The 26107-nt window shown below is 44.1% G+C and overlaps 1 protein-coding gene across 27 annotated transcripts in view; it reads left to right on the top strand.

Annotated features, from left to right (window-relative positions):
• The window catches only part of MPDZ (multiple PDZ domain crumbs cell polarity complex component), a 136933-nt gene that overhangs the window by 67871 nt on the left and 42955 nt on the right, over window positions 1-26107 (top strand). For 19 of the 27 annotated variants that reach the window (XM_084834489.1, XM_084834490.1, XM_084834510.1 and 16 more), the window contains 7 exons: window positions 457-738; window positions 1829-1952; window positions 7430-7628; window positions 10439-10480; window positions 13837-13941; window positions 19686-19781; window positions 23540-23717. In XM_084834489.1, coding sequence (XP_084690615.1) covers window positions 457-738; window positions 1829-1952; window positions 7430-7628; window positions 10439-10480; window positions 13837-13941; window positions 19686-19781; window positions 23540-23717 — 1026 coding nt within the window. The remainder of the gene's footprint in view (window positions 1-456; window positions 739-1828; window positions 1953-7429; window positions 7629-10438; window positions 10481-13836; window positions 13942-19685; window positions 19782-23539; window positions 23718-26107) is intronic. The other 8 variants (XM_084834493.1, XM_084834509.1, XM_084834507.1 and 5 more) reach the window with 3 other exon arrangements.

The following is a 26107-nucleotide window of genomic DNA, read 5'->3' as shown; positions in this document are numbered from 1 at the left end:
ACTTACCTGCACATTTTCAATTTTCATACCAAAGAATCGTAACAACCAAAAAGCATTCACGTACAAAGTACAGTAATTGATATTTTTTACTTCTTTCAATAGAATTCTTGGATGGTGCTGGGACAAGGGAATGATTTTCATAAACTGTTGTTACCAGTCCAATAGTTACTATGTCGGTGAAGGTGTTATAATGCACTATATCCCTCCACCATTCTGATCTCAACCAGTTGTTTGTTTGTTTTTTACTTTAATAAAATCAGTAATTCTGATTATTTAAGAAGCATTTTCTAGCTGCTTACAAAAATAGGAATAAAATATAGTTAACATTTGAAAAATAGTTTTCACAGAATCATAGAATAGTAGGGTTGGAAGGGGCCTACAAGAGTCCAATTTTTCATAGTTTAAAAATAAAAATAGCATGTAAGGTCTTGAAATTCTTTTTGTTCCTTTTGATAGACTGTTTGCAAAGAGAGTTCAAATGCCTCAATCAATTACCGATTATCAGACCAAAGCCTGTACACCACAGATCTAATGGAGAGAGGAACAGAGAACAAATCTTCTGCGGAGGGTTGTGTGGAACTGGCTTCTGGATCTTTTCATGTGAACCCAACAACACATTCTTCTAAGAAACAAGTTGAACATGAAAACACAAGCATTTGGAGAGAGTCTCGGGTAACAGCCGAAGTCTCACACAATGCAAACTTAACTTCCAGATTGCCACCTGATTCTACTGGGAAAGTAAGGATTTCATTGTATATATTTGTGAAGTGATGCCAATCTGTTCAGTAATCACCATATCTCTATCAGCCTTATTCACCAGGCTGAAATGTGGAATAACAGACTACTGGCCATCAACATGGTACCTCCCAAGCATCCTTTCCCAGTCTTTTAGTAGCACAGTTTCCTTGGTTAGGATGAAATTGAATGCAACTGAAATGGGTGGGTGGGTGGTTGTATAGATTGCAAATGGCACTCAGCTTGTGGCATAGACCTGTTTCAAAGGACTGTGCTATGGGTATTGACTTAGCATCTCCAACTTACTATCCAGACAAACTCTTTCGGGTGTTTGTAAATCAGGGCTGACTTTGCAGAAAGATCCTAAGTGAAGGGGTGCTGTTCTAGCCACATGGATACAAAGGTATCTTTCATTCATGGAGTTCATGCAACAAGCAGTGGGAGTTTGTTGAATGCCTGGACAGAGTCCACCTGTGGGCTTAAACCACAGGTGTCAAACCTCTTTCAGCGCTAGGGGGCTGTATTCGAGAGGGGGGGCAGGGCCAAAAAGTGCCAGGATATTTTAGCTTAAATCTCTTACTGTCAGTTGAAATGAGGCATTTCAACTTTTTAGAATAGGAAAAAACATGCAAAAGTTGGGAAACCACCCAACAGTCGGTGGTCAGGGGAAAGAGGGTGGGGCGAGAGGAAGTGGATATGGCCATCTGGGGAACCCCAGATAGCGGTTCTGGCCTATGGGCCTGAGGTTCAACACCCCTGGCCAAACTGTGGCATACAGTCAGGCATATACTGCTGCATACTCTGCTGTTGGCTGCTGTGCAGGAGATCCTTATTGCCTCACCGCAGTGAACGTTGTGTGCATGCTGATGTTTTAGCAGTAAACCACCAGGTTACTTAATTTTTTTCTTTTTGCTCAGTATGATTAATTTAAAGAGAAACAAGAGCTTTGTAAGCAGATTAGAAATACACATTTCCTTATTACATGAATGCCTAGCAGATTGGGAACCATCTGTAATTTGTAAATCACAGAAAATCCAATAATGTTTCCCAGATACTTCCTGCTATGAACTGACACTCTTTTTCTTCTTATCAGGATCAAGTATTCTTGATGGAAAATAATAGCCTAACCCATGCTGGGAGGTGTTCCACAAGCCTAAATACAAACAAAAACAAGTTTGAGAAGACTATTGCTATTGCAAAAGGCAATTCAAGTTTAGGTAGCGTATCCAACTTGATTCTACACACTCTTTTCTGTTGTTGTTCTCATTTCTGCCTTGTTGCTCCCCAAAGAGAGCTACGTAATAGCAAGCCTTATGTTGTTTCAGTTGAAAAGCACGTTTTGGTACGCTGCCCCAGATTGTTTGATTTCAGTGAAGGAAGTATCTCATTTTTATTTTTTCTAAAATTTGATTTGTACCTTGCTGTTCTACCAAAACAAATGGCACTCAGGGCAGATATGTTTGCAGGATCTCAGGTAGCAGGGCTGTGAAAGAACTCTGCCTGACACTCCCAAGAGTGGCCAACTAGAACAGCCTTCCCCATCCTGGTATCTTCCAGATGTGTTGGACTACAGCTCCCACGAAGCCCCAGCCAGCATGGCCGTTGGCTAGGATGATGGGAGTTGTTGTGCAGCACATCTGGAAGGTGACTGGTTGGGGAAGACTGGACTAGATAGTACAAGGCTAAACTCAGTGTAATGCATCTTCATATGTTCTCATGAAGTAGTCCTCGAGTTTGTGGGTACTCAGTGGGCAGCCTAGATCTTCCACACTTCCACAAATGTCTGGATTGAAGTAATTATGGCCTTCCCTGTCTGATGTGAGCAGGCATCAGAACTGGATATGTCCCTGGCCTCCACTGCCCAGGAAGACAGGGATCATGGGGCCAAGATCTTTGCCTTGGTCTTCATGTGCAGTTTGATCCCTGCCTTCACCCAGGACATTGCGTGTCTTCTCACAAATCTTTTTCCTTCTCACAACTGTTCTAGTTACTCCTTACATTTTTTGTTTAAATATTTTTTCTTATTTCTAGTTCTATCCTTTTCTGGATTTTCTTATTTATTTACGAGATTTATATACTGCTCTATATCCAGTAAAATGCATTAACAATATAAGGGGGAGGGAAAAAATAATCAAAATATCGAATTAAAACCTTTAAAATCAGATTGTGCCAATAAAACCATGGCTGGTTAGTCAGGCTTGTTTAAATAAAAATAACTTTAGCAAGCGCCCCAAACAAAACAATGTTGATGCCTGCCTGACATCAATAGGCGGGGAGTTCCATAGATCTGGATCACCACAGTTCTTTCTCCTCTTCTCAGCCACCTTCTTTTTTTAAGCCTTCGTAGTCAGTCTCTTTTCCTCCCCTCCCTGTCTGTGGCTGTGTTCTCAACTGGCAGGAAATAGAGCAAGCCTGCAAAAGAAAAAGGGAAACTGATGACCCACTTTAGAGTCAGGAGGCAAAGGTCTTCATGGCTTGGCCAAACCTCCACCAAAGCAGGCTTTATCGGACACTTCGGAGGTGCTGCGCTAGCCAAAAAGTCTAGCATGGCTGGGCAAAGTGATCAGTCCATCCTTAGGGTCTTCCCAAAGGCGACAGGAGCGGTGCACTGCTGGCGCAGGATCATGCAGATCACCGCAACAACTTCAAACAGAACAGCCACAGGAACAAAATTTCACATGGGTTGTGTAAAGATCCTCAAGGTGCCCTGCTCACCCACATTTGGGGCTTTGAACTGTTCCTGTCCCCAGGTTCCTGCCATAAAGAGCCCGCCTTGGCAATGCCTCTGCACTTACTGCTCAGGCCACCAGAGGGTGCAACAACCCTTTAGCAAAGTTTTTTTCCCACCGGGGTGTGCTGGCTTCTAATTCACCTGCAGCTCACCCATTCACACCACCTCATCCTCTCCCTACAATGCTGGCTTACTTTCCTGTGATGGGGACCATAACTCAACAGCTGGTTGCTGTAGTTGAACAGGTTTGTTTGTTTGTTTGTTTGTTTATTGCAAATATTTCTTGGCCGCCTTTCAGGGCAGAAGCCCTCTCAAGGCAGCATAAAACACATACAAACAGTTAAAATATGAGAAGTGATAAAAACATAAAAACAATAAGAACAACAATAAAAACCAACAATAAAACCAGCAACAGTGTTAACAGCAGTACCAACAACAATAGCAGTCATATCAAAAGAAGGCCCAGGTAAAATAATACGTTTTCAAGGGTTGAAAAGACAGGTGTGGTGTTCTGTCTACCCTCAAGTTCTATCTACCATCAAGATAGAACCTTGTGGCACCTCACAGGCTAATGGCCATGGGGTGGAACTGAAGTCCCCCAACACCACCTCTTGGGACTGCTCCTCCAGAAAGGACCAGAACCACTTTAAAACTGCCTCCCAAACCCAATCCAGATAAACGATCCAGAAAGACACCATGGTCGATGGTATCAAAAGTTGCCGAGAGGTCCACAAGAACCAACAGGGTTGCACTCCCCCACTCAATTCCCTGGCATAAGTCATCAATCAGGGTGACCAAGGCTGTTTCCGTCCCATAACCAGGCCTGAAACCTGATTGGAATGGATCTAAATCAGTTTCATCCAAAAGAGCTTGGAGTTGTTAGGCCACTACATACTCTAGCACCTTGCCCAAGAATGGCAAATTTGACACAGGGTGGTAATTATCTGGAACCATCAGATCTAAATTTGGTTTCTTCAGCAAGGGCCTCACCACAGCTTCTTTCAAAGCTACGGGGATCTTGCTGTCCCTCAAGGAGGCATTTACCATCTCAGAGGTCCAGAGATCCAGCCCAGCTCTGGCAGATTTCACAAGCCAGGATGGGCAAGGATCTAAAGGGCAAGTAGTAGGCTGCAGTCCTCCAGGCAGTTTGTCCACATCCTCAGGTTGCACAAGCTGAAAGGTATCCATAACATGACTAGATGGTGCACCAGCCCATCAGATTCTGTCAAAACAATGGCATTCAAGTCAGCATGAATACGAGCGATATTATCTGCAAAGTGTCTGGCAAATTGTTCACAGCAGGCCTTTGAGGGTTTGAGTTCTTATGTTTGAAGGCCTATGCTCAAGGGGCCTTTAACGCACAAAAGAGCTCTGCTGGACATCACTGAGCAGATGCAATGGTGGCAGAGAAGGAGGATTTCTTTGCCACCATCACCGCCATAGAATAAGATTGCGAGTTGATTCTTACCTGAGCTTGATCATATTCATTCCGAGTCTTCCGCCATTTGTGCTCTAATTGTTGACACAGTCGACAATTACCCTCAGCTCCTCAGAATACCAAGGAGCTGACACAGTTCTACGACTAGGTCGAGGACGTTTAGGAGTGATCATATCAATAGCCCCAGTCATCTCCTCATTCTAAGCAGTGACCAGGACCTCGGCAGGCCCGCTACCTAAGCCTGCAGGATAATCCCCAAGAGACCTCAAAAATCCATCTGGATTCATCAGTTTCTGGGGGCGGACCATCAAATGTGGTCCCCCACTCCTGCAGAGGTTACAGGTGGTCTGAACGTCAAAACTGATCAGATAATGATCTGCCCATGCCAAAGGAGTCACCACTGACTCCCCTACCTGCAGATCATTTTCTCCCAATCCAGCACAGAAAACCAGGTCCAAAGTGTGTCCTGCCACATGTGTTGGGCAAGATATTGTTTGAGACAGGCCCACGGTTGGCCATGAAATCCTGAGCTGCTCCTGACAAAGTAGCCTCAACATGGAAGTCCCCCAAGACCATAAGCTTTGGGTTTCTCAACATCATGCTCGAGACCACCTCAGTCAGCTCAGGCAGGGAGACTGTTGGGCAGCGGGGTGGGCGGTACACCAACAGAATCCCTCTCCAGTTTCGGGTGCCCAGCACCAGATACAGGCACTCAAAACTGGCTGACTGTTGGATAGGGCATGTGACCAGGGGGAGAGAGTCCCTATAGATCAAGACTACCCCTCCTCCCTGCCCCTCTAGTCGAGCTTGGTGCTGCACAAGAAATCCTGGCAGACACATTTGGGAGAGATCCAACCAGTTTTCAGTAACACAAGCCAGGCTGGCATGTTCTTCAGCTATAAGCTCAGAAATGATGTTACCTTTTTGAGTAGCTGACCTGGCATCCATCAGCAGCACCTTCAGGCTAGAGGGGACTGTAGGCAAGCCACAAGCATTACTGAAGTTGGAAGGTGGACTGGAAGGGGATAGTCATGAGGTGTCTCAATCGCCTTCCCCTCTCCCGATGTCGTCGTCTCCCACCACTATAACACCCTCTGCTCAGCACTGTAGTGGCCCCAACTTCCTCCACCGGTAAACACATTTCAGGCCCACTAAAAACACATTCCAGTTAATGGTTAGCTGATGGTGCTCTCCCGTATTACAGATTGACACACTGGAGGAGGTTAGGTGGTAGTACCTCCCCCCAGGAATAGATGTTCCTGCTGCTGTTTTTGCTGTTGTACCTGTGTCTTCCAAGGTGGAGGGGGGATTCTGCTGTGCACTCCTGTGTGTGTCTCCAAGTGCTTGCTTATGTTAAGTTGATCATTGGGCAGAAAGCCATTCAGCATCTGGGAGAGCAGCAAATTGCGGTGAAACTCTCCAGAAGGCAAGATACCAGGGGCTCCGATTCAGAGTCTTCATCACTGCCATGTAGAGATAAACAAAGCAAGGCGGAAAAGCCCGTTAGTAAGCACTCTGGCTGAGAACACAGACCTTCAACCCCCTCCCCTATAAAATCACCTTCATCAGCCAGGTCACCACATGCATCACTTTACCCCAGGGGTGTGGCAAGAGGTCAGCCTTGTACCTCTTAAGACCTCAATCTGGCATGCACTAGTGATTCCCTAGAGGCTCAGGATTTCTCTGAAAAAGAGGAGGGGAAATGGTCTGACCCTGGTCCCTCTGAGGAACCATGCAGCACTTGCCTGTTCAATATGAAGGCAAGGCACAGTCAGGATTGTCTACAAATCTGTATTCTCACAATCAGAATGTTGTTCTGGCTGTTAGGAGTATTTTTCTGTCGGGATAGTGGAAAGAAATTGACCGTGTTTTTTTTTCCTTGCTACTTGGATGGCATTTCTTCCATTTAGAGCATGTTTTTGCCACAATATGGCCTCAAATCCAACTAGGCCAATAACCTCAAACTTAAGTATGTCTAGTAGGTATAGTTTTCTGTTGTCACAACCTTGAAGTGACTAAAGACTTGTAAGGCTGTCCAATCTCCCTAATAATAGCCCATTCAAGTTGCAATCTTATACCCTTTTGCCCCATTTAGGGCAGTGGAGCTTACTATGAGTAGATATGTATAGAATTCTGCTGTAAAAGTAGTCCTTCCTCATTGTTATAATACAATACCCAAGAAACCCAGTTGGGAGAAGGCTTTTAATCTTCATTTTGGACACCTTCCAAGAATTAGAGAAGTCATGGCCATGTTCCCATCTGTGGAGAAATGTAAATATCAGTAACTTGCTTGGATTGAAGCTGTAATAACTACTCTATCCATATAATATCACATTCTATGTTTGACGTGGTTAGGAGGTAATTTCCCTCTGCAGAAGCACGCCTGACAGTGTACCTATGTTGGCAGAAAAAAATATGCATACAACCTGAGTTGAATTTTGTTCCACATAGGCCCATGGCTAAAGTTTGTTCCCAATTTCATGTTACAGCCATGGCAAACTAATCTCCTTTATTTTTTCTTTAAGGGATGACAGTAAGTTCCAATAAAGATGGCTCGGGAATGATAGTCCGCAGCATTATCCACGGCGGTTCCATAAGTCGTGATGGACGAATCGGTGTAGGGGACTGTATATTATCAATTAACAAGGAACCGACCACTAATTTAACCAATGCACAGGCACGAGCCATGTTGAGGAGACATTCTCTTATTGGACCAGATATAAAGTATGTAGAATCAAATACAAATTGGTTGACATTCAAAAACAGTGTGTGGAGGGTGGTGGTGGTGCTGCTGCTGCTGAAACAAAGGATGTTGTACTCCAGATCTATTTTTAGTTCATTACCTTCAGAAGTTAATGGTCAAATACAGGGTTTCAAATGGATAGAACCAGTTGAAATTGCTTATGTGAATCTAATAGAAAACCTAAGCTTTTGGTTTTCAACCAACTTACTGGTTTTAATGAGCATTCAAGAATTGCACCCTCATATGCCAGACCAGCTTGATACTCTAGTCCAGCCATTTGTTGCAGCCTCAGGTGCTGCAATATACACGTGGAACTCGTCAATCCATTCGCTTCAGGGAAGGAAGCAGCTTTCTGTGCACATGCTTTAGAGCAGAGGTGAGGAACCTCTTTCAGCATGGAATTCAGAATGGAATTCAATTTCAGAGAAGCCCTCGAAAGCTGCATTCCAGGGGTGGGTGGGGCTGAAGGCAAAGGGGACAGGGCCCATTTACAAAAAAACCCAGCCTCTTTTAGCTTAAAGCTGTTGCTGCCAATAACTAAGCCTTAGGAGAAGCATTTCAGCCTTCTAGAATGGAGGAAAACTGCACAGAATGTGGGAAACCACTAAACGATTGGCGGTTGTGGGGAGATGGGGTGAGCCCAGGGGAAGGCCATCTGGGGAAGTCTGGAGGAGGGCCAGATTTGGCCCCTGGGTCTGAGGTTCCCCACCCCTGCTTTATAGCAGCTGTCTTCAACCCGATGCCCTCCAGAAATATTTGGATGACAAGTGCCTTGATCCCCAACAGCTTATATGCTGTGAAAGGTGCATAGAGCTGCTGGTGCATTGTAATGAGCGGAGGCTCTGCGTGCTCTCAATCATCTCTATTTAATATTTAACCACAAATATATGTTTTCATCTGTTTGGGATGGGAAATCAGAATATTAATCCATTGTGGGGGCAATCCTGCCCTCGTGAACGTCATAGAGAGAGCAGCTAGTAACAGGGCAAGGAGCAAGGCATCACTTGCATGAACTCTTCCCTCGCTTCTCTTGCCAGTTAGTGGTGGCATTATACAGTAGGGATGCCCTCATTGGATGGGGAACAGTGGCTCCTCTTTTCCCAGCTCCACTTCCTGGTTTCTATTCCTTCCCAGAAGGCAGCGTGTTTCCCAGGTCCTTTTGCATATGCAGTTTACTCCTGCTCCTGGCAAATCTAGTGGGTTGGATCCAACCCTTCTGCAAGCAGAAGTCCACTCGTGCAGTGGCACTTCAGCACATGTGATGGGAGTTCTCCATCCCACGTAGGTCCCCATGTGCACCCCAAATCTGCTCCGGAGGGTTTCCTAACCCTCTGGAGAAGAATTGGGGTGTTTGCAGAGGAAAAGGGGGAAATCAGTTCTGCCAGCAATTCCCTTCTGCTGGTGGAACGACACCATTGATATAATCTCGTGTGTCCACATGGGACCTGAGTTGCAGAAAGTGAGAGAAGTACCTTACTTCATTGTGCCTAGCATGTGGCTGGAGCCTCCTCACCTTGGTCTGCATGGGGAGGACACAGGATTGTGCATCTCATGTGGCTAAAAACATTTGTTCAGGAAGATAAAGTAGGAAACCCGTTCGAATTTTTAGAAGTAAAGTTTGATCTTTCCTTACCACAAATCATTTTCTTTGAGGAATTTTCAGTAGTGGAAAAGTGGCTAATTACAGAAACTATGACACATGACATTAAGACGGAAGAATAATGTTTGACGTATAACTCTCAGTACATCTTTGACAAATATCAGGAAAGCAGCATCTCATTTATTTAAATCTGTATTTCACTATTTCTTATGGGGCATAGGGCAGGGTAGTCTGTTTAAAAAAGGTACATAAAAGTATAGAAATAAAATATAGTTAATCAAAATAGCTTGTTACCTGCTTATCTGTAAAGGTTTTTTTTTTTTTTCAAATCCTATATTATTTTTAGTACACACCAGAAGATACTTTTAAAGGGCTTTTCATGTAACATATGAATAGCCACTCATTTATAATAAAGTAATGTGATCTGTAACTGTTAAATCAGCATTGTCATTGCTATTGACTTAAATTGCATATATGTTGTATCCTAAGTTATCTGGGTTTATATAAACAAACGTTCTTTCCAGAGCTCTCACTTAAGTCTCACTGTGTTCAGCATAGCTTACTTTCCAATAAGTGTCCATAGAGCTGAGGCCTATGCATTCAAGAGCAGATCGGATTTTCAGTTCCAAGTGTATGTGCATGTGTCTGCCCATCCGTCTGTCCGTCCTATCTATCCATCCATCCATCCATCCATCCATCCATCTCCACGCACAAACATATGCAGTTTTTTTTTTTTCCTAAACAGAAAAGCAGATGTGTGGCCTCACCAGAATGTGTGGGCTTCACTTCTCACTCCACCTTATATTTCTGTAGTAATATCTAGGGTTTTGCTTTTAGCAGCAGTTGTAACAGCTGCCTGTAACATCTGCCAGATAATTACTGAGCTGATTCAGAATTCACCTGCCTCAACCGAACGTGTGGAGATGAATCTCTGATCAAGGAATAAAAGATTGATTGCAGTTCCATTTTTCATGCTTGTTAATAATCACCGCTATACACTCCAATAAAGAGCAGATGCTGTCTGATGGGAGGTGTGGATAGAATAGAGGTGGATGGTGATGGGGGAAGAGGGAAGAAAATAGGAGTGCACACTTTTAACTACGTGTGTATGTGTCTTGCATTCAGCACAAGTCACTGACATTTGTTAATACTATTGTAAAAAGATGCTGCGTCGTATGCTTCACATTCTAGATCTTCTCCAGCACCTGCTGATGATCAGGCCCCCTTTTATGTGTGAGTATTGGTGATTCAAAAGCTCATTATAGCTCTATGTTCCAACTTGTCTGTTAAATCACTCATGCTTTCATAACTTCTAAAGTAGCTGGGATATATCCAGATATAGGTACAGTACTATATACACAGATACACACAGATGCTTTCATCCAATTAAAGTCTATTACTAGGATTGATTCGCTGATTAATTACCCAATTAAATTAAACATTGCAATATATATAGGTAGTGTTTCAGAGGCATTTAACAAAACAATGGTTGTTAAATAGGACTGTCAAATTACTGTTGGGGAGATTTGTCTTAAAAGCGGAAAGGTAGGTTTATGAGCTCTGCTTTGATTGTTTACATGATGTCCTTTTTCAGACAAATCGGTCAGCCAATTTACAAGAATTAATCAATGTCAAACTTCCCTGGATGTAGTCAGAGGACATATGATGCAGCCACTTTGCTGAAGCTGAGCTGGTCTGGGTCTGGATGGGATACTGCCTGGGAACCCAGTGCATACCACCTGGTGTTCCATGATGGAAAAAAGGCATCCCCTTTTCAACTGCCAGAGAGCCCAGTTAATACTGCCTTTTGGTTTCAGCACTCTACCTTCCACTTTGCTTATTTAGGGCTCTGGTGTAGGATTTTGCTTTCTGCACAATAGTGATGCTTCTCTAGTCAGCTGTAAAAAAGCTACATCGGGGATTCTCGGTACATCTTCCCTTGTAATGATGGCACAGTGTATATAATGGCAGAGAAATAGGGAATCGGTGCTCCTGGGGCCTTTCCCACTCTGATAGACATATAGTGGTGGAGACATGCAACATAGTGGCTTATGTTTTCAAGGAACACTTCAGCTCTTGACATGGCACATGGTGTGCTCCATCTCACAGTCTGGGAATCACTGCATTAATGTATTCAGTCTGAATTTATAATGCAGCTTTTCAGCATTGCATACATCTGTGTATTGCAATACTAGTAAAGATTTTTACTAGGATCCCACATTTTTGGGATACGTTTGAGTGGTATCATCTACCCAGAACACTCTTTCCCAGGGTGCTAGTCTCTGATACAATCATGGATGTACTGATATCTGGATTAATCTCACTGTCATATTTTCTGTGACATTAATGTTTTACTTTTCTCCACCGTGTAACCAGATGAATCAATTTAGTTATCAAGCCTGTTGACTGTTATTGTAATTTGTCCTGAATGGGATCACAGATTTCTCTATTTGGTATGTTTCCTATCATAATATGTACAAAAGGTTTCTTGTATGGCTGTTGTATCAAGCATGCAATTTATTCCCATTTGTATTGCATGCTGCATCATGTTTACATACCTGTCTCCTGACTTCATTTGCTGCAGGATATGAATCAATCTTTACTTTGCTGCTTTCTGAGTGCAGAGCTGACGTGTGATCATTTTAGTCCTTTACAGCTTTAGATTTGGAGTCTGTTGTGGCAGCTGAGAAATCTAAAGTGCAGAGGCTTGTGAGCCATCCCTCATTTTGCTAGATTCTTTTTCCTAAATTCTCTTTCAACCAACAGCAAATGCTGTGCAATTCTGAACAGCTGTCCAATTCTGCTGTTACTTTCCATCTAAGCCAATGATTTAGAACTTGTGTTACTAATAATACCGGCTTCTACTATTTGGCTACCAGAGTACAATGGGTTTGGTTTTTTTGGTGGTGGGCGGGGTGTCTGTGCTAGATTTTTAAAGTATTTATCAATCTGTTGCTATTTTCATTCATCCCTCTTTTTTAATCATATTTTCCTTAATTTTCCTCTGGATGCAATCTTGCGTTTTTGTCACATATGATCTCAAAGGTTTCTATTCTATCCATATTTATCACCATCTCCCTTGTCATGCTAACCACTATTGCTGCTTTCTCCTTTTAAAATGAGTTATTTAAGCGGATAACCATCACAACAGTGAACTGATGTCTGCAAATGGTGTGGGTAACTTCATCCCAGTTAAGTGGATACATTTACTGTTGGTTTAAATGGGGCAGAGTAATGAAACACAAGGAACTGTATTATATCATTAATCTTTCTAATTATGCGCGCCCTTTCTGAAGCACCCAAGGTGATGCACAAGGAATAAAAGAACAATACATCCAATTAAAGTATTTTTAAAACATGAAAATGAGAGGAGAAACTCAGCAGCATTAACTTATGTTAAAAGCATTCGGAAGCAGGAAGGCCAGGACAGTGTCAAGGGTAGGCATGGTTGGGCACCTGCCAAGGGCCCACACCTCAGCAGGGGCCCACTGACAAGAGCCCCTTGGAGTTGCTCCTCCTCTTCACCATTGGAAACTGCTTGTTCACCTGCCTCTCCCTCTGGCCCAGACGACGGGGATGGTGAGAAGGAGGAGCAGTGGATGCCCGTGCCTACTTGATCACACCCTCTCTGCCTGTCAAGGAAACGAGTGGGAGCAATGATGAGAAAGAGGAGGAGGAGCAAGAACAACTGGTGACAATGGTGGTGAGAACGTAGACTCACTGAGGGAGGGGGCCCATGGAGGGTGTCTTGCCCAAGGGCCCTCAAATTCCTGGAGCTGACACTGCAGGAAGGTTTTAATCTGGCACCCGAACAAAGAGAAAGTGTGGGTGTGATGATGAGCCTCCTTGGAAAGGTTCTTCCACAGCTGCAGTGCCACTGCTGAGAAAGCCCCACTTTTGGTACAAAACAATCTTGAAGATCACAAAAAGGATATCTCAGCCACTGCAAAAACAGAGGTTGTATCTAATGGTGGCTTTGCACTAATAGAAAGTGCTTCCACTTGTAGAAGGCAAAGCATCAGATATTTTATCCCCGCCCCCCATCTATTACAGCCCTCTGTGCCATATCCTATACTTCCAGAGCTTCCTTCAATCCCCAGGATAAGCTTTTGGGGGACCATGGGCAGCTGCAATGGGTAGATGGGATCAGCAAAATGTGGGTACTGTGCCTTGTGGGAGGTTTTCCACTAGCACAAAGCTACCTTTTGATGAAATCCAAAGATAAGAAGCTCCCTCAAGTAAACTGGACCCATGCTGTGTTTCATTACCCCTCTGAATACTAGTAGTGTTTCTGGTATCTTCACTGATTCACAGAGCCCAGCAATAGAATACAATATGATATAATAAATATTTATTTTCAATATTTATAGGCTGACCTATAACATAAAGTTCTCAGCTAAGGCCTCTATCTTGTTATATTCTTTGGAATTGTTGCATTCCCACTGAAGTCAAAGGATGGCTGTTGGCTTAAGAACCAACTACCGGGTTGTGGATTGCGACTTTAAAATCTGAACACCTCATTACTGAACCATTCCCCAGACACTTGCAGCATCTCAATTTCATTTTCATGTTGTTTTTTTTTGTTGCAGCATTAGCTATGTGCCAGCAGAGCAATTAGAAGAGTACCAGGCCAGTTTAGAGCAGCAGCCAGAAGGAACAATGCCATTAGATGTTTTCCCTTCCCATGCTGTGAGGTAATTTACTATCCCATATTATTTTTACCAATGGAACCCTCTTTGCTTTAACTCTGTTCACGTATGCATTCATTATAATTAGAAGGAGATAGCAAAATGCCAGGTGCGTTTGTTTTTTCTAATGTTACTACTTACTCTAGACAAGCATATGTTATTTTTTTAAAAAATTAAGACAAAGAAATACCTAGGTTAGCCACTGTATCGTTCCTCTAGTTTCTAGGAAATGGTTCCCATGTTTATAGTTTGTAGGATGCTTTATAGTTTATGCTTTCCTGAGGCAACTAAACATAGTTAATTTGTTTAAGTACATAGGATTGTAAGTCTCAAGGCTCATGAGTGTCTCCAATGTGGCAGCCACTGCTGCACTGACATCTAGCCTCCCGTGTTATATATAATGTGCACTGACTTTTAGCATACCGCTGCAAGTGCTGGTGAGAATGGCCCAATAGATATCCAGTAATTCTTGTTGGAATAATCAAATTACTCACTAATTCCAAATAAGCAATCTCTTAGCCTAACAGACACATGGAGGGTAAATTAAGTCTTCCTCTGGGATCTTACAAAAGAAGACTTAATTTACCCTTAATTTTTTTGTATTCTCCATTCACACATAGTTATGGTGAAAGCAAGATGGTATAACTGCCAGAGAGGATGGGAAATATCCCAAGATCCAAAGGGTTGTAGACCAGTTTTTCATTCTGAACATCTCCACATTATTTGTTCTCCTTTATGGATACTAGACATTAAGTCCGACAATAATGCTTAGTAGCCATAAGCTCTCTTTTCACTTTATCCCCCAAGTGCTCAGTGAACACATAGAGACTGGGAGTTCATGCTAAATAGCCCCTGATTTGGCTGTAGCTGCCCTCCTACCCACAACTTCTGTGCACTGGGCTGAAGGTGAGAACAGCCTACACAAGGATCAAGAACCCTGGCATAATCATGCTTCTCAATTGCACGTACAGGCCCTGTCCATGTACAGTATGCAAAGGGTTTTGGGAATGGGGTCAGGTTTGCATTTTGTGGAGCACTGCCAGCAATTTGCTTACTTAAGTTCGTTTAACCTGAAACTGAGTGATAAGTATGCCAGCATTCTCATTTTGACACAGGCCCAGATTCTTAAGAAAGTTCAGTTCAAGCTTTGTTACTACTGACGTTTCTCAGATGAGTTTCCATATTGGGGTAGTAGGCCTGAACGTTCACCCAGGAAATCTTTTCTAAGAGAAAGAAACTGCTGATGAACCAGCCCCCTCCCATTTTCCTAAAATGAAATATTCTATATTCCTATAGACTGGCCAAGATCCAAAGACTGCGGCTGGTGTTCCAGATGTGTGTGGGGGCTCTTCTGCTCTCCCTTTCAAGTTTCAACCCTTGATAGCCTCTAAGAATCTTCCTCCTCAGATCTTGGGCTTTCTTGAGTAGCTCCCCATGAGTCACAATAGGCTTCTGTTTGAAGGAAATATCTTTTCCCTTATTCATAGAATCATGGAATCATAGAATAGTAGGGTTGGAAGGGGCCTATAAGACCATCGAGTCCAACCGCCTGCTCAATGCAGGAATCCAAGTCAGAGCATATATTCTTCCACATATACATGTAGAAATGCTTTCTGCTCATTTACTGGGCAGGCATTGGGTCGTAGCCAGTGTACTGTAGATTACAATATTTCTTAAACAATATCAAGTGGACAAGACACTATGCAAATATGTACTGACAATTTCATTGAGAATTGGTATCCGTTCATAGCTTATGCCAACCAATGCTCAGCTTGCTGGCGTATTACTAGATCTCATAAGTCTAGTCAGATATTCTATCCTTGCATAATTTCACAGCTGCTCTGGTATAATTTATTTGTTTATTATTAAATTTATTAATCGCCCATCTGGCTGGTCACCCAGCCATTCTGGGCGATGTACAGCGTATAATGAAACAGTTTAAAACAATAAAATTCTACAGTAAAAACGTTTTCTAAAATACCCTAACCCACCCCAAATGCCTGCCTGAACAACCATGTTTTTAATGCACGGTGGAAGCTCGTTAAAGAGGGGGCATGACGGAGTTCCCTAGGGAGGGAGTCCCACAGAGTGGGGGCCACCACAGAAAAGGCCCTCTCCCTCGTCCCTACCAGTCTAGCTGTCCTGGCTGATGGGACAGAGAGAAGGCCATCCGAGGCTGATCTTGTTAAGCAGCCTGTCTGGTGTTGCTGAAGGCGCTCCTTAAGATAGGCTGGGCCGGAACCATATAGGGTTTTAAAGGTCAAAACCAACACCTTGAATTTGGCCTGGAAAACAACTGGTAACCAGTGCAACTCCTTCAGCACTGGAGTGATGTGATCTTGCCGGCAGCTGCCTTTAATCAGGCGAGCCGCCGCGTTCTGTACCAGCTGCAGTTTCCGAACCGTCTTCAAGGGTAACCCCACGTAGAGCGCATTACAGTAGTCTAAACGAGAGGAGACCAGGGCATGTACTACCGATGGGAGCAGATGGTCGGGAAGGTAGGGGCGCAGCCGCCGTATCAGATGGAGTTGATACAGCGCTGTCCGGCTCACAGCTGACACCTGAGCCTCCATGGACAGCTGGGAGTCTAAGATGACCCCCAAGCTGCGGACCTGGTCTTTCAAGGGTAACCGTACCCCATTCAACAGCAGGTCAACATCCCCCAGCCTCCTCTTGTCTCCCACCAAAAGTACCTCGGTCTTGTCAGGGTTCAGCTTCAGCTTATTCCTCCCCATCCAGCCACTCACCATCTCCAGACATTTGGAGAGGGATTCTACGGCCAACCTTGGTGAAGATCTGAACGAAAGGTAAACCTGCGTGTCATCCGCATACTGATGACACTGCACCCCAAACCTCCTGATGATAGCCCCCAGCGGCTTCACATAGATGTTAAATAGCATTGGGATGAGGACGGAGCCCTGTGGCACCCCACAAGTGAGTGGCCATGGGTCCGAAACCTCCTCTCCCAGTGCTACCCTCTGGTACCTGCCAGAGAGGAAGGACCAGAACCACCGCAATACGGTGTCTCCAATGCCCAACCCCTCCAGGTGGTCCAGGAGGATACCGTGGTCAACGGTATCAAAAGCTGCTGAGAGGTCGAGGAGAACAAGGAAGGAGCATTTGCCCCTATCCAGAGCCCTCCTCATATCATCCACCAAGGCCATTTCTGTCCCATGCCCAAGCCTGAAGCCCGACTGAAATGGGTCTAGATAATCAGTTTCTTCCAAGTGTGCCTTCAACTGCATCGCCACCACCTGCTGAATCACCTTGCCCAAAAATGGCAGATTCGAGACTGGGCGAAAGCTGTTCAGAACTTGAGGATCCAAGGAGGGCTTCATTAAGAGTGGTCTTATCACTGTCTCCTTGAGGGCTGATGGCATCACTCCCTCCTCAAGGGAGGCGTTCACCACCGCCCTGATCCCCTCACCCAGTCTCTCTCTGCAGCCCATAATGAGCCAAGATGGGCAAGGATCAAGTAAGCAGGTGGTCGGCCTTACAGATGAAAACACCTTGTCCACTTCATCAGGAGGAAGAAGCTGGAACCGATCCCACAAAAATGGTTTGCCACAGGCCGCCTCTTGCTCACTTACTGTATCCACAGCGTGCGGAGTAACACTCCTAATCTGATCAATTTTATCTGCAAAGTGCCTTGCCAAGGCCTCACAGGAGGCCTTAGAATGCTCCAGTGGTTCAGGAGCCACAGGACCGACCAGGCTCCGGACCACTTGGAACAGCCTCCTGGGTCAGCACTCTGCAGACGCGATAGAGGCAGCATAATATTCCTTTTTTGCTGCCTTCACCGCCACGTGATAGGCTGAAGATACAGCTCTAGCCCGTGTCTGATCGTCTTTGGAGCGAGACTTCCGCCACCGGCGCTCTAGCTGTCTCACCTCCTGTTTCAGAGCTCGTAACCGCGGATTAAACCATGGTGCAGTCTGAGCCCTGTTCAGGGAGAGAGGGCATTTCGGAGCCACCCCATCTAATGCCCAGTGATTGCGGCATTCCAGCCACCCACCAGGGTCTGGACCGAGTGGCCGTTGGAGCGCTCCAGAGAATCCCCAAGCACGTTCAGGAATCCTTTCGGATCCATAAGACGCCTGGGGCGGACCATTTTAATGGGTCCTCCACCCCTGCGGAGGGGTTGTGGAACTGAGAAGTCTAACATCACCAGATAGTGATCTGACCATGACAAGGGGGTGGTGGATATATCCCCGACTTCCAGATCACTCCCCACTTCTCCAGAAACAAACACAAGGTCTAGTGCATGACCGGCTACATGGGTGGGCCCAGTTAGAATATGGTGCAGCTCCCAGGAGGCCATGGTCTCCGTGAAGTCCCGAGGTGCTCCTGTGAGGATGGCCTCCGAATGTACATTGAAGTCCCCCAACACCAGTAAGTTAGGGGACTGTACACACATATCAGAGACCACCTCAAGCACCTCGGCCAGGGAGTCAGTCGTGCAGCGGGGTGGACGGTACACCAGCAGAATCCCCAGACTGCCCTTCGGGCCCAACCTCCAGTACATGCAGTCAGCAACCTTGGTCTCCCAGAGAGGGCGTCTGGTGAAGACCAAGGACTCTGGGTAGATAACAGCCACTCCCCCTCCCCGATCCCCAGCCCTTGGCTGCTGTGCATACGAAAATCCGTCTGGACACACGGCTGCAAGAGTTGAAGCAGCAGCCTCGGCCAACCAGGTCTCCGTAATATATGCCAGGTCTGCACCTTCATCCAGGATCATGTCATGGATGAGGGAGATTTTCTGGGTAACAGACCTGGCATTGCAGAGCAGCAAACAAAGGCCAGAAGATGGAGTCAAGCCTCCCCCAGCCATCCTTTGGCTCTGGACAGGCCCAAATCAGGGGACAGATACTACACGTCTCTCCCTTGTTCCCCTTACCTGGCATGGCTTGCCCCTAGCGCTCCGCCAGCGCCTGCCGCCCAGCCTCGGTATGTTCTGGCCCCCAACAGTCCCCCCACTGCCTCCATCAGGTGGACACATGCCCCAATCCCCCAGAAATTAAAACCCCCAGAAATTAAAACAACAACAACAAAAAATTTAAAATCCCCTTAAAAATAATGCCAGGCAGGAGTCCACAGTAGTGATAGTGGTGGTGGCAGCAGTAGGCCCGGCAGCAGCAGGCACACCTCTTCCCCAGTGGTGGCAGCTTCTCCTGCAGGCCCTGGCTCTCCCAGGCCACCTCAGCCAGCCAGCTTATGTAGCCCCTCCAGGAAGGGGTAGGTGGAAGCAGCACAGCTGGCTCGGTACCTGGAAGCCTGGTCCTGCAGGGACTGGCGGTCTGCCAGGCAGAAGTCCGCAGGGAAGGCCTGGTGTTGGTGGCGGCAGTGGCAGCAGGCCCGGTGGCGGCAGGCATGCCTCTTCCCCCAAAAAGAAGAATTATTATTAGAAAAATAATCCTAATTTTTTTCTATCTCTTCGACCTTTATCGCTTCTGCTGCTGTACTTTGTTCTTGTTGTAGTCTTTGTTATATTATTATCCACCTAGTATGTTAATACAGTTTTTAAATTTAATTTTTTTATTTGTCCTTAAACTTTTTATACAAAGCCCCAGGAGTTCAGGAATCCATTTTGAGTACCAGTCTTCTAGATCAGGGAAACAGCTTGTAGCTCATAGGGGGCTTTTGTTTGGAACAAAGCTATGATTCTGACAGTCTCTTTATTAATACTGCCGAACAACTACAGGTGACTTTTGTGGTCTTCAAAAACATGCCATATGTGCCTTTGTTATTAGCAGAGAAATTCCAGAACTACCAGAACGTGAAGAGGGGGAAGGAGAGGAAAGCGAACTTCAGAATGCTGGCTACAATAACTGGAACCAACCAAGACGGTATGTGTATTTTTGCTACTCCTATAACCCTCTGGTCTAATGGAATTAAAGATGCATCACCAGTTTCTCTAATTTTAATAGTATGTGACACATATAGAATGATTAGATAGCTTGAAATTAATGTTAAAAGGGATCTTATTTAATTAATAAAAGGTTGCGGGATGGTATCCTTTCTCATGTGTTCTACTGAATCAGTTGGATCAGTTGGGAGTGCCTTGCTGGGCTCATTGTGTTCAATATTCTCCCTCCTCTCCTTTTTCTTTCTGGTAAACATTATGGGTTGCATCCAGTGCTGGCCACCCTGCTGATGGAAGGTTTCTGCCAGCAGAATGGGCAGGGGGGCAATTTTCAACAATTCTGCCTCATCTGGTCAGCCCACCATCAGCTCCCCAAAGCTTCTCTGGAGGGTTGGGGACCCTCAGAAGAAGATTTGGTGGGTGCATGGAGGTTTTCAGGAGGGAGAGGAAATCACTGAAAATCACCCTCTATCCTATTTGCTGGCAGATGTCTTCTGTCACCAGAGTGGCCAGCACTGGATACAACCCTCTGTCTTCACTGATGCTGATGTGAACTGTACTTATCCCATTTTGCAAAGCTGCTTCTAACCATTGCTGCAAATGGTAATTTAGTGCTAACTACGATAAGCAAAATGCTGGTGCAGAGGTATAGTTACCATGTTTAGCTCAAGAACTGAAAAGAATGGCTGCATAAGGAGGGAGGAGGAAAGGGGAAATGACCACATGAGATGGGATGGGGTCTTGAGGCCTCGAGACATTCCTGATACCTCGTCATAGTCAATCAGGTAAGATTACATTTACGCCAGGCCTGTGTATTCAATCCTTAGATTGGTGTCCAACAGTTCTCTACAGATCTCTAGCTTGTGTAACATTCACATATTTAAATATAATATGAGAATGAGTACATCAGACTCATGGAGGTTGACTATATACCACTTAATCCTTTCTGTCCTTTTAAAATACTTTCTTGTTTGAAATTGTATAAATGTTTGAAATTGTATAAATTTCAACACAAATGTAGTGAAGTATTTTTTTCTGTTGAAATTTCAACATTCTTCTGTTGCAAAGGCACCTTTCCAGCTCCTTGTACCTTTCAACAACCTTCAATAGCAGAAGCTATAGTAACAACTCATTTATTGTTAGTATTACTACTGTAATAAAAAAACCCAAACAGAACAGTTTAATTTATCTCATATGGTAGTCCCATTATGGAGGTGGATAAAATATGTCAGAACAAAGTGAACAGTGAAAATACATGGCAGGAAAAGTTGCAAGAACATGAAATATGAGCACGAATGTCTCAAATATGAGAGGCAGATGACAATAACGGAAGAGAAGATTCACTGAAATTGTTAAGAATCAGAGTACAGCCATTCATTTAATTATCTGTTTTGCTATTTTATACCCCAACCTTCTGTGAGAAAATGAAAAACCCATTAAACCCATTATGGAAGATGACTTTGAAAGGTACATTTAGTTGTATCAAGTGCAGTGTAGTGTTCAGGATAAGTGTGAGAGATAAATTTCAAACTCTTATGCACTTGCAGTTAAAACGTAGGAGCTGGGATCGTCTTAAAAGTACTGAAAGGGACATGTATAAACCAACTGCAAGACCTGATCATGGCTTAAGGGTGACCTAATAATGCTGTATCTTCATTTAGACACTTAACCTTGAAGTTATTTGTTCCTTAAAAAAATGTGCGCATTGAAATAATGCTGGGATTATATATGTGTAGAAAGGTTAAGCTTAAGCTGAATCTTCATGTGTGCAAGATGAGGTGAGTAACATAAAAGGCTCTCCTCTGGGTACTGCCATCCACAGTGGTGCGACGGATGGCTACCAGGGAAAGAGCCTTCTCTGTAGTGGCCCCCGTCTGTGGAATGCCCTTCCCAGGGAGATCTGCCTGGTGTCTTCATTGTATACATTTAGATGCCAGGTTAAGACCTTCCTGTTCCAGCAGGTGTTTCATCTTTAATCTTGCTCTGATTATTAACTTTACTGCTGGTTCTTCAGTATTTTGATATTTTCATTGCTGCATTTATTGTTTGGATTATTTTATTGTTTTTGGGTTTTATTATTGTAAACTGCTCTGAGGGCATCTCTCAGTTGGACAGTTTCTGAATTTAAGGAAGGAAGGAATACCTGTTAATTGAAAACAGTTCATATTCTGATGGGCACCAATTTATACAATTAGAAAAGTCAAGTGGTAAAGCCTTTCCTGGACTGGGCCACTTTAGATAGCAGGGGGATGGTATTGCATCTTGGAATACTCCCCTATGAAAAATAGCATCCTGCTCATAGAAAAACAGCATGCTAGGGACAGTGCTAGGCTTAACCCCTTCTCCCTGGCATGCTAGTTTTCTGTATGCAAGGAGGGGTTTTGTTGTTTTTGTTTCTGAGGAAGCAATCAACCATGCAGACGCACTTGCATCCCGAAGTGGTACAGTTCAGGAAAACCTTTACAACTCGATTCCTTTGATTGTATAAATTGTCCGAAAGCTGTCGAAGGACAGGTCAAGACAGATTAAGGAGCTTGGAATTATTGATAGGGTAGGTTGTTATTGACACAAAAACCTTTTGTGTCTCTTTTCAGATCCACGTTTCTGTGCCTTTTCGTTGTGACAGGAGATGGAGGGCTGCCCCCCCCCAATCAGTGCAAATCAGTGCAGTGCAGGGGTTTTGTAGTCCTGCTCTGGGTTGCTTTCATGACAGTGCAGTGGATCTGTGAGCCAGTAACATGATCCGGAATGTAGTTAGTTAATGCATGCTCTGTTTGCCATGGTCTTTCACTTCCATGGAATTCTTTATGAAAGACCTTAAAAGCATACTGTGAGCCTGAATAGATGTTCCTTTTTTCCCTTTGATCTAACTTCTGTGGCCCAAGTTGTTAATGAGCACAGTTCCCCAAAGCATCGGCGCTTATTTTGTCTTATTTACACTCGGACAGCTTCACATGGTTTGTGACAGGAAGGCTGGCTGTGACAGTGTTTCAGGGAGCGTGACTGAGAGCCAAGTTGTACAGTTATTTTGATGTGGTGCTGACATAATGAAGCCACTACAAACTGCCAATGATTGACCGGATGAATGATCCATCAGATGTCAAGATTGTGGTTCTGATTTGACCCACTTGTGGAAAGTTTTCCAGGATGTGGCTTTGAAGAGCAATGTGGTAGTTGGCCTGAGAACTGCTAGTTGAGAAACTGCTGCTGGTGTCGTCATCACCGCGTGTCCCCCTCCCCCCCCGAGTTTCCTTAATGGCAGCACTTGTGCTAACTTGCTAAAAAAATCTATAGTTGGGGGTTTCCTGGAGGGAGCCACTGCTAAAAGTGAAGTATGTCTCAGGACCGCATCTCTGTATCATGCCGTAGATCTCATTTTAAGCATCCATGGGGGGTGGGGGGGAACATTAAAAAAAATATTCCTAATAAAGTTGAACCATTCATGCCCATCTAATTTCAGCTTCATGGTTGTCAAAAAAAACTACAGCCTAGCCCTTTCAGGCTTTCCTTGATGACTCCTTCAACAGTATTTGGATTAACTATTTTAACAGTTTATAATTTTATATAATTTGCATTCCTCTTCAATGAAAAATTGACTGAAAATGCTTGTTTTTACATAAAAAATTGAAACTCACAAAAAACTCGTTTCAGACCTAAATTCAGACAACATGACATGAGTTTGTAAAAACTGCAGACTTGTATTAGAAATGCGGCCTATTCCTTATGTATTTATCATTATAGGGTTGAGCTCTGGAGAGAGCCTAGCAAGTCCCTGGGAATCAGCATTGTTGGTGGACGGGGAATGGGAAGCCGTCTGAGCAGTGGCGAAGTCATGAGAGGAATCTTTATCAAGCATATTCTTGAAGACAGCCCTGCCGGCAAAAATGGAACCTTAAAAACAGGAGATAGAATAGTGGAGGTATCATCTTGCTTTTCACTTATATATGTGGGTTTAAACTGTAGAAGTGTTTTTCTCAGATTTAAGTGGGGATGCTGATCGTTGTAAGGAGTTTGACTTCCAGAAGTAGAATGCATGTGAAAGCAGTTCGGGCATGACTGATCTAGGTCTGATGGGTGCATTTGAATAAGTTTTGGGATACATGGTTTGTATCCTGTGAGTTCCATTGTTTCCGCTTCTGGAAGTTTTCAAACTCAAATATTCCTTTCCCAAGTTCTCAAGCAGTTGCTCTTCTCTGCAGACTTTACAGTGGATGGTTTATTTTTCAGACAACCCATAAAAACTAAAGAGGGGAAGGGACCTCTTCCTATGGGACCTCTAGTGTTAAAATTGCAACTAACAAAGAGCACACTGCATCTTGGCTTCCAGCTTCTGTAGTGACCAAAATATTAATAACCTTCTAGCACTAATATTGTAACCTCATTTTCTGCCGATGCCAAAACAGACTTTGAATTCTTGTCCTAAATAACTGCATGATTGGAGGCCTCCGTTCAGAAAATGATAGACATTAGCCTGCCTAACCTTTTCCCCTCTTAAAAGAAAGAAAGAAAGAAAGAAAGAAAGAAAGAAAGAAAAGAACACTGTATTTTAGTTTACAAGTGTTCTTCTTTATGTGGTTTATACATATGTTAATTAAGCCTTGCAGCAATCCAGGGAAGCATGTAAACACAATCTTGATTTGGAAAGATGAATTCTTTATGATTTACTTGCAGAAGTTCATTGCTCACATATTATGACTCATTCTGAAACTTTTCTCTGAAGAAAAATAAGTGTACATGTAAATTCAAATACACAGGGGGTTCGTCTCTTATGGCTTAATAGTATTTTGAATATATATTGAGTTTTCAGACCGCTTCACATACATTTAGCTCAGTAATCCTTACAGCAGCCCTGTAAGGTGGGTCAGTTTTGTCATCCTCAAATTGCAGATAGAGGGATTGCGGCAGACAGATAGTGGTTGGCCTAAGGCTGCCTAGAAAGTCATAGATGAGGTAAGATTTCAACCAAGTTGTTTCTTTCACAGCTCATTGACCTAAAACAGGGGTGTGCAGAAAGTAGATAGATCTCCAGAAATTTTGGACTTCAGCTCCCAGCATTCCTGGTCATTGGCCATGCTGGCAGGGGCGTCTTGGAGTTAAAGTTCAAAACATCTGGAAATCTACCTTCTGCCCACCCCGGACCTATAACACTACACTATCTCAGTTTTGTCCATACCTTCCAATCGTCCGTTCATTCAGCTAGTCCTTGCATTATCAGCTCCAAATAACTATAGCTTAGGGCTTTCATTGCAAAGGTAACTATTGGAATCAGATGCCCAGATTAGACCAGAAATGTGATTTGGGGCGCAATCGTAACTAGGCAGTTGCCTCTGACCTTGGAGGCAATTGCCTATCCAAAGCAAGGCGGGAGAGGCATGGGGGAGGATTGTTCCCTCCGTGCCTCTCCTGCCTTGCTATTTTTTGCTAGACAGACGTTTTTGGCTGTCTAACGGTGGGGGGGCTGACTGTGAGCGGAAGCTGCCACACGACACATTGGATGTGTCATATGTGCAGCTCTGCTCTCCTTGCCCCGGAACACCCCCAGCCCCACCCCTTTTCAGTTGCTCCACACTCCTCTTCTGAGCGCAGAGGATGGGGCTTCTCCACGCTGCCTCTGAGGCAGCATGGACAAGGGGGGAGGTTGGTTTTCTGGGACTCCTTCCGAGGTCGGTTCCCGGAAAAAAGTATATCCTATGGCCCTCTAGACAGTGTCTAGTGGCCATAGGATTGCTCCCTTGGTTGCTTAACTACCTAGTTGCAGTTTTGGGTCATTATTTAAATAACTATGGATTGGATCCAGGCTTAATCATACTTAGAGAAGAGCCATTAAAATCAGTGGGACTTAAGTTAGTCAGAACTAAGTTGTCCCATTGATTTCAGTAGCTGTACTCTTTATAAGGATGGGGCAGAAGTTTGTCAAGTTCCTATTTTAATATGAACTTACCCAATTTCACACTTTCAAATTAATGAAACTCAGTTATGCTTTGAAATTTGCACTTCTCCAAATTTTATAATGGAGGTCTCCAATCAAACATGCACACAAAAATGCATGTATTAGGGAAATGTGCACACAAACATGCATCTGTTATTGAAAACTAGCTGATATACCCGGTGTTGCCTGGGATGTAATGTTGTCATAGGCACTATTTGTTAGAAGCACATTAAGGTAGGTTTACGCTTCTCAGAAAGGCCCCATAAGAAAGGTGAAAAGCTGAATCCACCAGACTTGATTAAAAAAAGCACAACAATTATAATGAGCAGATTGAATAAAAAACACTACTAAAAATGCAAGAGACTGAATCTGTAAGCACT

This window comes from Heloderma suspectum, chromosome 2 (genome assembly GCF_057233095.1).
Source record: "Heloderma suspectum isolate Gila_16-S chromosome 2, 16-S_ref, whole genome shotgun sequence".
NCBI lineage: Eukaryota > Metazoa > Chordata > Lepidosauria > Squamata > Helodermatidae > Heloderma > Heloderma suspectum.
This window is presented reverse-complemented; position numbering and strand designations above follow the sequence as displayed.